At 49.9% G+C, this 17,956-nt stretch overlaps 1 protein-coding gene across 1 annotated transcript in view; it reads right to left on the bottom strand.

Annotated features, from left to right (window-relative positions):
• sgsm3 (small G protein signaling modulator 3) overlaps window positions 1–17,956 on the bottom strand; it is a gene marked incomplete at its 3' end in the record, with an annotated part of 71,852 nt that overhangs the window by 22,146 nt on the left and 31,750 nt on the right. Inside the window, exons 3-6 of the mRNA XM_078206393.1 lie at window positions 17,435–17,501; window positions 12,561–12,769; window positions 7,079–7,186; window positions 3,571–3,714 (exon numbers count right to left, since the gene is read on the bottom strand). Of these exons, the coding sequence (XP_078062519.1) occupies window positions 3,571–3,714; window positions 7,079–7,186; window positions 12,561–12,769; window positions 17,435–17,501 (528 nt within the window). The remainder of the gene's footprint in view (window positions 1–3,570; window positions 3,715–7,078; window positions 7,187–12,560; window positions 12,770–17,434; window positions 17,502–17,956) is intronic.

The following is a 17,956-nucleotide window of genomic DNA, read 5'->3' as shown; positions in this document are numbered from 1 at the left end:
CGCTGCTCCATCATCAGGTGAGTGAAACTTGGTGTCTGTGTTGATGTGCGCGATCTTCTTGGAGATCCTCTCCACTTTGAACCGGCAGTTAACTCACCTGATGAAGGAGCAGCGCTCCGAACGCTTGTGATGCCAAATAAACCTGTTGGACTTTAGCCTGGTGTTGTGAGACTTCTTACTGTGCCTGCCCCAGTCCAACGCCGGCATCTCCACATCATTCAATACGGCCATGGCTGATCTGTGGCCTAACTCCATGTACCTGCTCTGGGCCCATATCCTTTGATACCCCTGCTCAACGCAGGAACATCGGAGCAGGGCTTCTCAAACTGACTCCCCTGTGGGGGGGTCGGGAGATGAGATTTTGGGTTCGTGAGCTCCAAGGCAGCAATGGCTGCAACAAAGCTTCGAACGACTCCTGACAGCCGCTTCAAACACTCGCGTGTTTATTTTTGTTGGTCTGCGTGGCCTTATTGAACACTGCCCAAGGCCCAATTGCTGCTGCAGCAACAATAATGATGTGGAGATGCCGGCGTTGGACTGGGGTAAACACAGTGAGAAGTTTAACAACACCAGGTTAAAACCCAACATTTGGTAGCAAAAGCCACACAAGCTTTCGGAGCCCCAAGCCCCTTCTTCAGGTGAGTGGGAATTCTGTTCACAAACAGGGCATATAAAGACACAGACTCAATTTACATGAATGATGGTTGGAATGCGAATACTTACAACTAATCAAGTCTTTGAGATACAAACAATGTGAGTGGAGAGACAATAGACAGTAAGAGTTGTTTGTTTGTCCTGCAGACACACCTCCTTTTAATCATCCCGCACCATGATCAACAAATGAGGAGGCCCCTCCCACCACCACGTACCCCCAGGGCTCATTAAATTCAGACGCCAGGGTCGCACAGCGTCTGAGGCATTAAGATAGGGTCACACCTGGAAAGGTTTGGGAAGCGCTGCCTTCGAGAAAGGAAGGTTGAGAGAAGGTTTGATGGAAGTGTTTAAAATCACAAGGGTCTGGATACGATAGATAGGGAGATACTGTTCCTGTTGCTGGAAGACTCTAGAACAAAAGGACACCAATCGGCAAAAGGAGGCTACTGGAGGAAAATCTTTTTTATGCAGCGATTGGTTAGGATAGAATCCCTATAGTGCAGAATGAGGTCATTTGGCCCATCGAGCTTGCACCAACAAAGATCCCACCCAGGCCCTATCCCCATAATACCACGTATTTACCCTGCTAATCCCCCTGACACTAAGGGGCAACTTAGCATGGCCAATCCACCTAACCCACACATCTTTGGACACTAAGGGGCAACTTAGCATGGCCAATTCACCTAACCTGCACATCTTTGGACACTAAGGGACAATTTAGCATGGCCAATCCACCTAACCCGCACATCTTTGGACACTAAGGGGCAATTTAGCATGGCCAATCCCCCTAACCCACACATCTTTGGACACTAAGGGGCAATTTAGCATGGCCAATCCCCCTAACCTACACATCTTTGGGAGTGTGGGAGGAAACCGGAGCACCTGGAGGAAACCCACGCAGACACGGGGAGAACGTGCAATCTCCATGAAGACAGTCACTCAAGGCTGGAATTGAATCCGGGTCCCTGGCACAGTGCTAACCACTGTGCCACCATGCCGCCCGATTTGGAACGCTTGAGAGTGTGACGGAGACAGGTTCAATTGTGGCTTTTGACAGGGCTAAATGGAAAAGGCGGGGGAGTGGGATTGCAAACAGCCAGCATGGGCATAATGTGTCTGTGCTGTTAACCATGCTATAAATCTGTAACAAGCAATGCTGGATCTAGCAGGGAATTAAAATCGACAGTCTGATATCCCTGGAGAGAAACAGGGCAATGTGAGACAACCTATTAGACTAACAGAGGAAGCTATGGCTCTACACATTAAGGAATGATACTATTAAAATGCCATCTGCTGAACTCGACTCCAAACGTATCTGGTAGATTTGTTAGTCAAAGCTGTTAATTTGTCAGCTAAACAAGGAGTCTAAACCCCGCAGCCTGGACGTCAATTTGAATTTATGTTGCGCTAATTAGAATCCTAGTTAGTGTGATTTAGGATGCAACAGCAGTTAAGTATAGGTTAATAAATCTGTTAATTAATAACGTTTCCTCCAGCACTTCGTAAAGTCTTTATCATTCAATCAGGGAATGCTGTTAGTCACAAGTGAGTCAACTTAGAAAAGTCGGGTAATGGTTTTATTGCCTGACCCGCTAATGACTTTGTCAAGAAGAAATTAAATGTTGTTTGGTAGCACCAAGCTAAAATTATGCTGAAAAGAGAGACATGTTGTCGAAGTTTTTCATCTTGCACTCATCAGGACAAATGCAGGAATGCCAAATTTCAAATGATCACAATTTATACTGCAGGAGAAAAGGGTGCTGATTGGTTGGCAAGTCAACTCTCCGATTGCTTTCTCCATGGCAATGTCTTGGCCAATAAGGAACTACAGGCTCCCCAAGCTCCTCGGTAATTCAAATAAGCCAAATGCCTTGAACATATTTCTTTTGTTTGCAGAGGTGACCCTGTTTATGAATATATGTTGCTTCTCGCAAATGTTGATGAGTCACACTCTAAGCTCGACAGATTATCTTAAATTGGTTGTTGATGTAGCTATCAGCACACACACAGGATTATTCAGCGAGTGGTGGCCAATCCCGGAATCACATCTAACGTTGGGTGTTTTGTTTGGGTTTTGTAAGCACGGGTTGGTCAGGTACAATTGAGTACAAAGGACGGTGGCACAGCGGTTAGCACTGCTGCTTCACAGGGCCAGGGATCCGGGTTCAATTCCTGCCTCGGGTGACTGTCTGTGTGGAGTTTGCACGTTCTCCCCTGTGTCCGCGTGGGTTTCCTCCGGGTGCTCCGGTTTCCTCCCACAGTCCAAAGATGCACAGGTTAAGTGGATTAGCCATGCTAAATTGCCCCTTAGTATCAGAGGGATTAGCAGGGTAAATACGTGGGGTTACGGGGATAGAGTCTGGCTGGGATTGTGGTCGGTGCAGACTCGAGGGGCCGAATGGCCTCCTTCTGAACTGTAGGGATTCTATAATTCTCGTCTGTACTCTGCCCATTATGAACAACCGAGGCAACATGCAATGAAGTTCTGTGAAAATCCCCTCGTCACCACACTCCGGCGCCTGTTCGGGTACACTGAGGGAGAATTTAGAATGGCCAATGCACCCTAACCAGCACGTCTTTCGGAGGAAACCGGAGCACCCGGAGGAAATCCATGCAGACACGGGAAGAACATGTAAACTCCACACACTGACCCAAGCCGAGAATCGAACCCGGGTCCCTGGCACTGTGCGGCAGCAGTGCTAACCACTGTGCCACCCTTGTGTCTATGGGTTAATTGGTAATCTTATCGTCCATATTGGGTGATGGCGGGTTGGCTTTGACGGGAGTCAAATTCGAAGGGGGGGGGGGGGGGTCAAGAGTTCTGGAGAGATGGGGCTTAGATGATTGCAATTGCCTTGTCTCACCCTGATAAGGAATGTGCAGCAAACAAGGGCACATTCTAACTACAGCCCTTACCATTCCTGTGCCTTGGCAATACCCAATCTCAGGGTAAAGCCACGCCAGCCCACGTAGGATCCTCCGTAATCTCGGGATGCCGACGCTGTTTATGTTGGAGAAGCAGGTGTTGCTCGGCATTGTGCGAAGCAGGTCTTTCTCGATCTGGAACAGAAGAGAAGCAGGCGACGTGACTGCCAAATACCAATCTGATCTAAGTGGCAAACCATGGCTGCTGTCAGAAAATATCATCACTCCCACACAAAATTAGCGGTTATATTCACAGTGCTTTGTTTGCTCTTTTATGGCCTTGTTAACATGCGTCACCACTTCTCATTTTTTTTAAAAAAAACAGTGCGTGCAGCGATCACCAAGCCAGGCAACAGCTTGCGCAGTGGCTAAATGGAGCTCTGAGCCCCCTGCTGGACTTCGACAGGGGGGGGCTGTCTTCAATGATGAGTCATTGATTTGATTTGATTTATTTATTGTCACATGTATTAGTTATACAGTGAAAAGTATTGTTTCTTGCGTGCTATACAGACAAAGTGGCACGGTAGCACAGCGGTTAGCACTGCGGCTTCACAGCTCCAGGGACCCGGGTTCGAATCCCGGTTCAGGATGCTGTCTGTGTGGAGTTTGCACATTCTCCTCATGTCTGCGTGGGTTTTCTCCGGGTGCTCCGGTTTCCTCCCACAGTCCAAAGATGTGCGGGTTAGGTTGATTGGCCATGCTAAAATTGCCCCTTAGTGTCCTGGGATGCATAGATTAGAGGGATTAGCGGGTAAAATATGTAGGGATATGGGGGTAGGGCCTGGGTGGGATTGTGGTCGGTGCAGACTCGATGGGCCGAATGGCCTCTTTCTGTACTGTAGGGTTTCTATGACTTTCATAGAGAAGGAAAGGAGAGGGTGCAGAATGTAGTGTTACAGTCATAGCTAGGGCGTAGAGAAAGTAGTGCAAGGTAGATCCATTCAAAAGTCCGATGGCAGCAGCGGGGAAGAAGCTGTTCTTGAGTCGGTTGGTATGTGACCTCAGACTTTTGTATCGTTTTCCTGATGGAAGATGGTGGAAGAGAGAATGTCCGGGGTGCGTGGGGTCCTTGATTATGCTGGCTGCTTTGCCAAGGCGGCGGGAAGTGTAGACAGAGTCAATGGATGGGAGGCTGGTTTGCGTGATGGATTGGGCTAAATTCACGACCTTTTGTAGTTCCTTGAGGTCTTCGGCAGAGCAGGAGCCATACCAAGCTGTGACACAACCAGAAAGAATGCTTTCTACGGTGCATTTGTAAACGTTGGTGAGAGTCGTAGCGGACATGCCAAGTTTCCTTAGTCTTCTGAGAAAGTAGAGGCATTGGTGGGCTTCCTTAACTATAGTGTCGGCACGGGGGGGGCCAGGACAGGTTGTTGGGCACCACAGCTGCAGTCCGACTTTCCTGCAAGGCCCCCACTTGTGCCAACATGAACAGAAAATGCTGGAGAAACTCAGCAGGTCTGACAGCATCCGTGGAGAGAGAATGGAGCCGACATTGAGTCTGGAAGACGCATCGACACTGCACGTGGGTCCCACTTGTGCCGATTTGCTGCACAAAGGCCTTGGCCAGTGCGGAAACAGGCGGAGAATGCCTAGTGTTAGCGTGGCGGGTTGAAGCCTGGGCCGGGCTGTGGGATCTGTGATGAGGAAATTATTTTTAATGGTGGCGTGTTGGTTTCAAAAAAAAAAACTACTTTTAGTGATTTGTGTACCCGCATCCCTCATTCCTTTTGCTCTCCTACCCATTTCAACACTTACTTTCAAAAGGGGCATGCGACATCTTTATTCTGCTTACCAAAACGTCCCACCTCATGCTTTTCTATATTGAAGTTTGTTTGCTAATTGCACAACCGTTCTGCAAATTTATTAATGTCTTCATTGCACTTCTCCACTGCATTAACCACGCCCCTGATTTGATGAACTGCACTTTCTGAAATGGTATTTCAGACGCCTGATACACAAATCACTTAGATAAATGGTTCAACCAGTGGTCCCTGGTGGGACATCGCTCCTCACCTTTTGCCATTTAACCCTTGCTCTTGGTTTATCCAGTGGGCTATCCATTCTACTAACTGTCCCCTGACTCCACATGTTCAGAATTTAGACGGGAACCAACTACACAGAACCTAATAAAAGGCCTTTTGGAAATCTAAATATACTGGGTGGGATTTTCTGTGCCTCCCCCTCCCTCTCTCTGAGAGGCATGTTTCGCAGTGGTGGAGGCAACCCACAATTAGTCAATGGTGGGATCTTCCGTGTCCCGCTTTTTGTCAATGGGTTTTCCCATTGTATGCACCCCCTTACTGCCCGGGAATCCGTGGCAGGGGGGTCGCTGCCGGCGGGAACGACCGGAAAATTCTTGCCATTGTGTTTACGGAATTATCCGTCTTTCTCCTTCCTGTTATTTCAAAGCATTCAATTAGGTTGATTGAGGGGCATCTTTTCAAACACATTCCGACCATAGCAGCTTCAAGGTTTTTTGAATTACATCTTGCGTAAGGACTCTATTATTTTTCCTCACACCCAATTTAAGCTGGGTAATCTCTAACTCCCAGGACTTGTTCTCATTCCTGTGTGAAATCACAGTCCTCTGATGGTATTTCCTTAATGATGCACTCATCCAAGTTTGTTTAAAAATGCAGAGATACAATCCATCCGTCTGGCGCCACGGAGGGATTTTTTAAAAAAGCGATGCCTCAAATTCTCATGTTTAAAACCCTTCACGTCCGTGTCCCTTCTTATCTCTGTAACCTCCTCCAAGCTCTCCACCACACCTCTTTCCAGAACTCTTCACGATCCTGTGGTCTTATTGAGAAAGCTTATTTCACCGTACCAGTGAGAATTCACATTCCCTCACTGACCCTCTCTCCTGTAGGGTGCTCCTTAAAACCCATTTCGAAGGACCAGCCCCTGGTCGCCTCTCCGGTTATCTCCTTCTGTGTGTTGGTATGAATTTTTATTGTATTGCTCCTTCTCCTTGGAATGTCAGGCACTGTATATGTGGCGGCACAGTGGCATGGTGGTTAACACTGCTGCCTCACAGCATCAGGGACCTGGGGTCAATTCTGGCCTCGTGGAGTTTGCACGTTCTCCCCATGTCTGTGTGGATTTCCTCCAAAGATGTGCAGGTTAGGTGGATTGGCCATGCTAAATTGCCCCCGAGTGTCCAAAGATATGCACATTAGGTGGATTGGCCATGCTAAATTGCTTGTTAGTATCCAACGATGTGCAGGTTAGGTAGATTGGCCATGCTAAATTTCCTCTTAGTGTCCAAAAAGGTGTGAAGGTTAGGTGGTTTGGCCATGGTCAAATGCCCCTGAGTGTCCCAGGAGGGGTAGGTTAGGTGGATTAGCGGGGTAAGTACGTGCGGTTACAGGAATAGGACCATGCTCTGATGGAGAGTCGGGGCAGAATCATGGTGCGAATGGCCTCCTTCTGCACTGCAGGAATTCTATGATTTATGTAAGCTGTTTCACTCCAGCCACTTCCATTCCCTCACCTGCTTAGCTGCAATGCTACCATCATTGGAGCTGTTCTTGGCAATGTCACGGTACGAGGTTTCTGTATTCCGCTTCTTCTGCAGAGCGCCTGACAATCGCATCCAGATCTAGAGAGAGATTGACCAAGTACGGAGAATGTCAGCAATGAAACGCCACACAGCAAGAACTTTAAACCAGTACGACTGAGGGAAGGAGCTTGGGAGAAATGAAAGAAGCCAAAATGTTAACAAAATAGGAGAGGAAAGCACCAGACAGACGAACCTAAGAGAGACAGAAGTAGCCAGGGAATAAACAGTTATAGGAGTGCAAAAGATAGTGTCAAGAAGGAGGGACCTCTATTAAATGTGTGTGAAACTGGACAGAAATGCACCAACCACTTCTAGTTTCAGATAACTTCACACTCAGGCTGCTACCGCCCCCCCTTTATTCCATGGGTTTGAACTTTGCGACAAGCCTGTTATTCGGCACTTTATCAAATGCATTTTGGAAGTTCATGTACAGCTCATAAACCGCTTTGCCCTCATCACCACATAAACCACACCGCCCCCATCGCCACATTAACCACACCGCCCCCATCACCACATTAACCGCACCGCCCCCATCACCACATTAACCACACCGCCCTCATCACCACATTAACCGCACCGCCCCCATCACCACAGTAACCGCACCGCCCCCATCACCACATTAACCACACCGCCCTCGTCGCCACATTAACCACACTGCCCTCGTCGCCACATTAACCACACCACCCTCGTCGCCACATTAACCACACCGCCCTCGTCGCCGCATTAACCACACCGCCCCCATCACATTAACCGCACCGCCCCCATCACCACATTAACCGCACCGCCCCCATCACCACATTAACCGCACCGCCCCCATCACCACATTAACCACACTGCCCTCGTCGCCACATTAACCACACCGCCCTCGTCGCCACATTAACCGCACCGCCCCCATCACCACATTAACCACACCGCCCCCGTCGCCACATTAACCACACCGCCCCCATCACCACATTAACCACACCGCCCCCCCATCACCACATTAACCACACCGCCCTCATCGCCACATTAACCACACCGCCCCCATCACCACATTAACCACACCGCCCCCATCGCCACATTAACCACACCGCCCCCATCACCACATTAACTACACCGCCCCCCCATCACCACATTAACCACACCGCCCCCGTCGCCACATTAACCACACCGCCCCCGTCACCACATTAACCACACCGCCCCCATCGCCACATTAACCACACCGCCCCCATCGCCACATTAACCACACCGCCCCCATCGCCACATTAACCACACCGCCCCCATCGCCACATTAACCGCACCGCCCCCATCACCACATTAACCACACCGCCCCCGTCACCACATTAACCGCACCGTCCCCATCACCACATTAACCACACCGCCCCTGTTGCTACATTAACCACACCGCCCCCATCGCCACATTAACCGCACCGCCCCCGTCACCACATTAACCGCACCGTCCCCGTCGCCACATTAACCACACCGCCCCCACATTAACCACACCGCCCCCACATTAACCACACCGCCCCCATCACCACATTAACCGCACCGCCCCCATCGCCACATTAACCGCACCGCCCCCATCACCACATTAACCACACCGCCCCCATCACCACATTAACCACACCGCCCCCATCACCACATTAACCACACAGCCCCCGTCACCACATTAACCACACCGCCCCCATCGCCACATTAACCACACCGCCCCCACATTAACCACACCGCCCCCACATTAACCACACCGCCCCCATCACCACATTAACCACACCGCCCCCACATTAACCACACCGCCCCCATCGCCACATTAACCACACCGCCCCCATCGCCACATTAACCACACCGCCCCCATCGCCACATTAACCGCACCGCCCCCATCGCCACATTAACCACACCGCCCCCACATTAACCACACCGCCCCCATCGCCACATTAACCACACCGCCCCCGTCACCACATTAACCACACCACCCCCGTTGCTACATTAACCACACCGCCCCCATCGCCACATTAACCACACCGCCCTCGTCGCCACATTAACCACACCGCCCTCGTCGCCACATTAACCACACCGCCCTCGTCGCCACATTAACCACACCGCCCCCGTTGCTACATTAACCACACCGCCCCCATCGCCACATTAACCACACCGCCCTCGTCGCCACATTAACCACACCGTCCCCGTTGCTACATTAACCACACCGCCCCCATCGCCACATTAACCGCACCACCCCCGTCGCCACATTAACCGCACCGCCCCCGTCGCCACATTAACCACACCGTCCCCGTTGCTACATTAACCACACCGCCCCCATCACCACATTAACCGCACCGCCCCCGTTGCTACATTAACCACACCGCCCCCATCGCCACATTAACCGCACCGCCCCCGTTGCTACATTAACCACACCGCCCCCATCGCCACATTAACCGCACCGCCCCCATCACCACATTAACCACACCGCCCCCGTTGCTACATTAACCACACCGCCCCCATCGCCACATTAACCACACCGCCCCCATCACCACATTAACCACACCGCCCCCATCACCACATTAACCACACCGCCCCCATCACCACATTAACCACACCGCCCCCATCACCACATTAACCACACCGCCCCCATCGCCACATTAACCGCACCGCCCCCGTCGCCACATTAACCGCACCGTCCCCGTCGCCACATTAACCGCACCGCCCCCATCGCCACATTAACCACACCGCCCCCATCACCACATTAACCACACCGCCCCCATCACCACATTAACCACACCGCCCCCATCGCCACATTAACCGCACCGCCCCCGTCGCCACATTAACCGCACCGTCCCCGTCGCCACATTAACCGCACCGCCCCCATCGCCACATTAACCACACCGCCCCCATCGCCACATTAACCGCACCGTCCCCGTCGCCACATTAACCACACCGCCCCCATCGCCACATTAACCGCACCGTCCCCGTTGCTACATTAACCGCACCGCCCCCATCGCCACATTAACCACACCGCCCTCGTCAATCTTTGTTGATACCTCATGAAAAATCTCAATCAAGTTAATGAAAACACAATTTGCTGTAACAAATCAGTGCTGTTTTTTCCTGAATTTATCCACCACGGTCCAAGTAACTGTTAATTTTGACCCAGATTATCATTTGAAAAGCCTTCCCACCACTCGGGTTAAACTGACTCGCCTGCGGTTAGGGGTTTAGTTTTACATCCTGCCCCGTCCCTAATTGCCCGTCTGGACTGCGTAGCTTGCTGGGCCACTTGGGAGAGCAGTTAAGGGTCAACAAAATAGTTGTGGCTCTGGAGTCACATGTAGGCCAGACCAGGTGAGGACAGCGGATTTCCTTCCCTAAAGGACATTAGTAACCAGATGGGTTTATACCACTGTTCGTGAAGTTTGATGCTCATCATTACTGAGACCACTTCTTATTCCCAATTTTATTTCATATCCAGCAGCTGCCATGGTGGGATTTGAACCTGTGTCCTCAGAGCATTAGTCTGGGCCTCTTGATTACTAGTCCAGTGACAATACCACTACACCACTCTCCCCGAGATAACATCCAATTGGGTTGACAGATGGCAGCTAACTCCACACCACATTAATGCCAGGTAATGACAATTGCCAAGAGAAAGCCCACCCTCTGCCCTTGAACTTCCAAAGCACCATCTTTACAGGTCAACATCTTGGGCCATCCGAACATCACTGCAAGAAAAGTAACCTGTACATCTTTGGATGTCGGTTAGCTCAGTTGGCTGGTTCGTGATGCGGAGTGACACCAACAGCATGGGTTCAATTCCTGTATATGAGCTTATTCATATAGGCCTAGCTTTCTCACCTGAGGTGCAGTGATCCTCAGGTTAAATCACCACCACTCAGCTCTCCCCCTCAAAGGGGAGAGCAGCCTGTGGTCCTCTAGGATTATGGCGGCAATGTACAAGCCACAGAGCCCAACAGTAACTCACCATAGAATAGAATCCCTACAGTACAGAAGGAGACCATCGAGTCTGCACCAACTTTCCGTAAGAGCAACTTATCCAGGCCTATCCCCGTAACCCTGAGCATTTACCTAATGCCCCTAACCTACACATCTTTGGGCACTAAGGGGCAATTTAGCATGGCCAATTCACCTGACTCGTGCACCTTTGGACAATGGGAGGAGACTGGAGCACCCAGAGGAAATCCACGTAGACACGGGGAGAGTGTGCAAACTCCAGACTGCCACCCAAGGCTGGAATCGAACCCGGACCCTGGCGCTGTGAGGCAGCAGGGCTAACCACTGTGCCACCTAAACTTACTCTGATACAACCTCCCTGCGACCTTTGTCACTGATATGAACAAGAGAAACACATCACGGAGACCAGCATCCAAGTGACTGTTAATTTCCCTCCACGGTTCCCTCCAGGTCACACGCCATCTTGAATTGGACATATATCACCTTTGCTTCATTATCATTGCTTGGTTCGTCTGAAATGCCCATCATAGGAGGGGGCCTACCATACGATTCACAGCAGCTGGAGGGGAAGACCCCACCCCCAACGGCTTCTCAGAGCAACTAAGGATGGGCAATAAATGCAGTTACCCACACGCCGAGATTTCTACTTGGATGGAGTCATAGAGGTTTACAGCATGACAACAGGCCCTTCAGCCCAACTTGCCCATACCGCCTTTTGTTTTACCACTAAGCTAGTCCCAATTGCCCGCGTTTGGCCCTCTATCCCTCTATACCCATCGTACCCATGTAAATGTCAAAATGCTTTTTAAAAGACAAAATTGTACCTGCTTCTACTACTACCTAAGAACATAAGAAATAGGAGCAGGAGTAGGCCATCTAGCCCCTTGAGCCTGTCCCGCCATTCAATAAGATCATGGCTGATCTGAAGTCGATCAGTTCCACTTACCCGCCTGATCCCTATAACCCCAAATTCCCTTACCGATCAGGAATCCATCTATCCGTGATTTAAACATATTCAACGAGGTAGCCTCCACCGCTTCAGTGGGCAGAGAATTCCAGAGATTCACCACCCTCTGAGAGAAGAAGTTCCTCCTCAACTCTGTCCTAAACTGACCCCCCTTTATTTTGAGGCTGTGCCCTCTAGTACTCTGGCAGCTCATTCCAGACATTCACCATCCTCTGTGTGAAATAATTGCCCCTCTGGACACTTTTGTATCTCTTCCCTCTCACCTTAAACCTATGCCCTCTAGTTTTAGACTCCCCTACCTTTGGGAAAAGATATTGACTATCTAGCTGATCTATGCCCCTCATTATTTTATAGACTTTAAGCATCTTTAGTACAGCAGAATTGGAAAAGTTAAATTGGTTTGTGAGAGACAGAGATAGAAGGGCAGATTAGAGACTCATCCGAGTATATTTAATTAACAAAGAAGATTGAGTAATAGCAAATTAGAAAAAGAGCCGAGTAAGTGACCTGCGGCCTCAGGGTGTGTGGGATTCCGGCAAGGACGAGGGTTCGCAGTTTCTGAGAGCGCGGCAACACGACATCGATTTTATCCCACGTCAAGTCGCCGACGTCGTGGTTGTGCGTGAACTCCAGATGTGCTTGCCATCTTAGCCGCTGCTGAGGGTCTTCGGGGAGCGGAACTCCCCGAATTTTCCTGCAATTTGGTTCAGCTCCGTCTGTGGAGAGGTAAGAAAGGCGTCAGTACGTGGAGTGATCCCTCACCTTTGTCCGCACCGTGTGACACCAGATCCATAACAATGCGGTTGACTCTCCACTGCTGTGTGAAATGGAGGGTGGTCAGGGATGGGCAATAAATTCTGGCCCAGCCAGCGACGCCCATGTCCCATAAATGAAAAAAAATTCAGAGTAATTGTTTCCACCTAAAATTATAAAGGAAACAGGTTAAATGGAAGCTTGAAGGGGAGGTGGGGGCTGCTGGCGAGCAGAAGGCGGGGGGGGGGTGGTTTGTCAGTGAGTCAGTTTGTCAGTGCTGCATCTGTACAGGGCATTGGTGAGGCCGCAGCTGGAATACTGTGCGCAGTATTGGTCCCCTTATTTGCGGAAGGATATATTGGCCTTGGAGGGAGTGCAGAGAAGGTTCACCAGGTTGATACCAGAGATGAGGGGTGTTGATTATGAGGAGAGACTGAGCAGATTGGGTTTGTACTCGTTGGAATTTAGAAGGCTGAGGGGGGATCTTATAGAGACCTATAAGATAATGAAGGGGCTGGATAGGGTAGAGGTGGAGAGATTCTTTCCACTTAGAAAGGAAGCTAGAACTAGAGGGCACAGCCTCAAAATAAAGGGGGGTCAGTTTAGGACAGAGTTGAGGGGGAACTTCTTCTCTCAGAGGGTGGTAAATCTCTGGAATTCTCTGCCCACTGAAGTGGTGGAGGCTACCTCGTTGAATATGTTTAAATCACGGATAGATGGATTCCTGATCGGTAAGGGAATTAGGGGTTATAGGGATCAGGCGGGTAAGTGGAACTGATTCACTTCAGATCAGCCATGATCTTATTGAATGGCGGGGCAGGCTCGAGGGGCTAGATGGCCTACTCCTGCTCCTATTTCTTATGTTCTTAGGGCGGGTGTGTACTATCAGCAAGCGGGGCCGTCTCCTCTCCCAGTGACTAACAGTGTGAGTCGAATGCTGCCTGCTAGTTTTCCCATGAGCGGGTGGAAAGAGTTTGATCTTTAATAAATCATTGGAAATGAATTATTCATCATCCAGCTTGACATCAACAACAAAACCAACTTGCATTCACACAGCTCCATTAACACACGAAAACATCCCGAGGCGTTTTGCAAAGTCCAATCGGACTCAAGTGAGCGGAGCGCCGGAAGAGGGAGGTTCAGATGGGCAACTGAAAGCTTTCTCAGACTTGTCTCAAAGAACGAAAGGGAGGTGAAGAGGCTGGAAGGATAGGCAGAGAATTCCCTATTCCCTGGATGGCTGAGAGGATGAGGCCCCAGCCATCCTCAACTCTGGAGTTGGTTCATTTAAAGTAAAAGTTTATTTATTAGTCACAAGCAGGCTTACATTCACACTGCAATGAAGTTACTGTGAGAATCCCCCAGTCGCCACACTCTGGCGCCTGTTCGGGTACACTGAGGGAGAATTTAGCACGGCCAATGCACCCTAACCAGCACGTCTTTCAGACTGTGGGAGGAAACCGGAGCACCCGGAGGAAACCCCCGCAGACACGGGGGGAACGTGCAGACTCCGCACAATGACCCAAGCCGGGAATCGAACCTGGGTCCCTGGCGCTGTGAGGCAGCAGTGCTAACCACTGTGCCACCGTTTGAGTAGCATTTAATGTAATGAAATATCCAAAGACACTTAGCAGGAGCATTATGAAACAAAGTTAGGCACACAGGCCACGTAAAGTAGTCTAGGGGGAGGTGATGGCCTAGTGGTATTATCGTTAGACTATTAATCCAGAAACTCAGCCAATGTTCTGGGGACCCGGGTTCAAATCCCACCACGGCAAATGGTGGAATTTGAATTCAATAAAAAATATTTGGAATTAAGAATCTACTGATAACCATGAAACCATTGTTGATTGTCGGAAAAACCCATCTGGTTTCACTAATGTCCTTTAGTGAAGGAAATCTGCCCTCCTTACCCAGTCTGGCCTACATGTGATTCCAGAGCCACAGCAATGTGACTGACTCTCACTGCACTCGGGCAACTAGGGATGGGCAATAAATGCTGGCCCAGCCAGCGATGCCCATGTCCCACGAATGAATAATAGAAAAACACAAATAACCAAACGCTTGTTTGAATTGTGGTGAAAATATTATTTTAATATTTTTGAAGACATCGTGTTGGTCAGTGGAAATGCTGTGTGTGCGTTTATGTACGTGACCAATTTAATTACGCTGGGGACTGAGTGTCTATGGAATTGAGATCATCAAAGGGGCTAGATGTGAAAAACAGACATTTGAAGTGAATGGGGCCAAGTGAATGTTCTAGAAGCATACAGAACGTGGATGGAAATTTGCATTAGGAGATAAGTGAAGATTTGTATTTTTAACGGTTAACTTTCATAAGGAACTAAAAAGTTTTACAACTTAAGGAAAAGTCATGGGTAAATTTGGGAAAGGGTATTAAGTTTGATTTGACCCAACAGCAATAGAAAACATGAAAGAAGTTTATATTTTAAAGACTGTTAAATTCAGAGATATTGCGAATGGTTTTACAGATGGTAGATCAGCCGTGGTCTCACTGAAGGCTTGAGGGGTTTAAGGGTCTATTCCTGACCTGATACTCTTTTGGCTTCTTTGTCACTATGACTGAAACGATTGATTCAGTTTCCTCTGGTGATTCCATCCCTTTCCCAGCCCAATGTGCCAAACTCTTCTTTAAGCTCTGCCCTATCCAGCATCTAATTTCTCGGCCCATGTCTTCTCCAAACTCATCTTGTCCACCTGCTGCTTTCGTGATCCTCGTTCAATCAAAGTGCCGATCACCCAACTTCCCCTCCTGGCCTCCACGTTCACCGACATTGTTAACGATTGGTTGCTTCCCGACTTGATAATTCCAGCTGACAATCCAATAAAGCTGATCTCACGGCACAGCTCTGCTGCAAGTAGCCCTAATTCTACAACGTCCCGTTCACCCACCATCTTCCCTGACCTGCACTGGCTGCTCACCCAGCAATTTTAATCTTGTCTTTGCTTTCAAATACTTCCATGGCCTCCCTCCGTCGCTCTGCAACTTCCAGCAGCTCCTCGAGACTTCTCCCCTCCTCTAATTCTGACCTCTTGCGCGTGCCCAGTTTAAATTGCTGAGCTATTGGCTGCCGTGTCTCCAGCTGCCCAGACCCTAAGCTCTGATATTCCCTCCCAAAACCTCGCCACCCGTCTCTCCTCTTTGACCGGTTCTGTCCAACTATCTCCGTATTGTGTCAGATTTTCTGGGATAATCGCTGCTGTGAAACACCTCAGGCCCTATTTACGATTTTGAATGTGGAAACTAGGATCAGTAGGCCATTCGGCCCTTTGAGCAAGCTCCCCCATTCTATCTGATCATGGCTGATCCTTGATCTCAATGTCATATTCCTGCTTGCTCCTTGCTGTCATTAAAATGATCAATCCCTTTCTTCAATATATGCAGCGACTTGGCCTCCACAGCCATCTGTGGTAGTGAATTCCACCGATTCACTGTCCTTTGAGTGATTAAATCTTTCCTCCTCCCAGTCCTAAATCATAGAATCCATCGAATAGAATCATAGAATCCCTTACAGTGCAGAAGGAGGCCATTCGGCCCATCGAGTCTGCACCGACCACAATCCCACCCAGGCCCTATCCCCGTAACCCCACATATTTACCCTGCTAATTGACTAAGGGTCAATTTAGCATGGCCAATCAACCTAACCCGTACATCTTTCGGACTGTGGGAGGAAACCGGAGCGCCTGGAGGAAACCCACACAGACACGGGGAGTATGTGCAACCTCCACACAGACAGTGACCCGAGGCTGGAAATGAACCCGGGTTCCTGTGAGGCAGCAGTGCTAACCATTGTGCCAACCTAAATGGTCTACTCCGTATCCTGAGACTGTCCCCCCTGGTTCTAGATTCCCCAACCTGGAAAAAAATCCTCCCTGCATCCAGTCTGTCCAGCCCTGTTAGAATTTTATACGTCTCAATCAGATCTCCTCTCATCCTTCCAAACTCCAGTGAATACAGGCCCAGTCGACCCAATCTCCCCTCATAGGACAGTCCCACCAACCCTGGTACCAATCTAGTTTTTTTTTATTCATGGGTGTCGCTGGCTGGGCCAGCATTTATTGCCCATCCCTAGATGCCTGAGGGCAGTTCAGAGTCAACCCCATTGTTGTGGCTCTGGAGTCACATGTAGGCCAGACCGGGTAAGGATGGCAGATTTCCTTCCCTAAAGGATATTAGTGAACCAGATGGGCTTTTTGACAATCAACAACGATTTCATGGTCATCAGTAAATTCTTAATTTTAGATTTTTTATTGAATTCAAATTCCACCATCTGCCGTGGCGGGATTCGAACCCGGGTCCCCCAGAACATTAGCTGAGTTTCTGGATTAATAGTTTAGCGATAATACCACTAGGCCATCACCTCCCCTGAGTGAACCTAGCCCCGCCAACCCCGGTATCAGCCTAGTGAACCCAGGTGTGACACAAATACAAGTAGTTGTCATTGCCATTTGAACCACTGAGGCTGCTGCTAATGGCGTTTCTGTCCTTGCCCCCACATGGCAGACGGCAATAGTAGGGCAAGCAGAGTGGCTGGCTGGGGGGGCGGGAGGCCGTGCCCTCTAACGGAGGAGGGGGGGGGGGGGGGGGGGGGGGGGAGCTCATTTACCTTCTTTGTCGATACGGAATCCGAACTCGTCGTAACGGATTTCTGGCTGCTCCCCCGACTCTTCCTTCTGAAAGAAAAGCAGAGCAGAGGTGGGTCAGTGCCACGCGCTGTCGCAAACCAGCAGCTCAATGCGTCCGAGGGAGGAGGCACCCGGGAAGGCCAGGGCGGCAGCTGGAGACGCCATCTGGAACAAATCGAGTTCCACTACCGAGATGAAAAGACGGCAAAATATGAGGGACGCTTCTTGTGAGGCGTGGAGAAGGGTCCAGGAAAGGATTCTTCTGCTCAATGATTCACTTTGGAACTTCTAAAGAAAATCCTTAGCGTCACGCACTCCCGGGTTAGGTTCAGGGAGCACAAAGGGTTCCTGAAACCTCCCACTACCCCCCCCCCCCACCCCCCAAATCCCTCCCCCCCCCAAACCCCCCCACCCCCCAAATCCTCCCCCCCTCCACCCCCCAAATCCTCATGATATCCCTGCAAAATGCAATTACCCATAATGTCAACCTATGTTTAAAGTCT

This window comes from Mustelus asterias, unplaced genomic scaffold (genome assembly GCF_964213995.1).
Source record: "Mustelus asterias unplaced genomic scaffold, sMusAst1.hap1.1 HAP1_SCAFFOLD_1480, whole genome shotgun sequence".
Classification (NCBI taxonomy): domain Eukaryota; kingdom Metazoa; phylum Chordata; class Chondrichthyes; order Carcharhiniformes; family Triakidae; genus Mustelus; species Mustelus asterias.
Note: the sequence above shows the minus strand (reverse complement) of the source record. Positions and strands in the feature narration are given on the sequence as shown.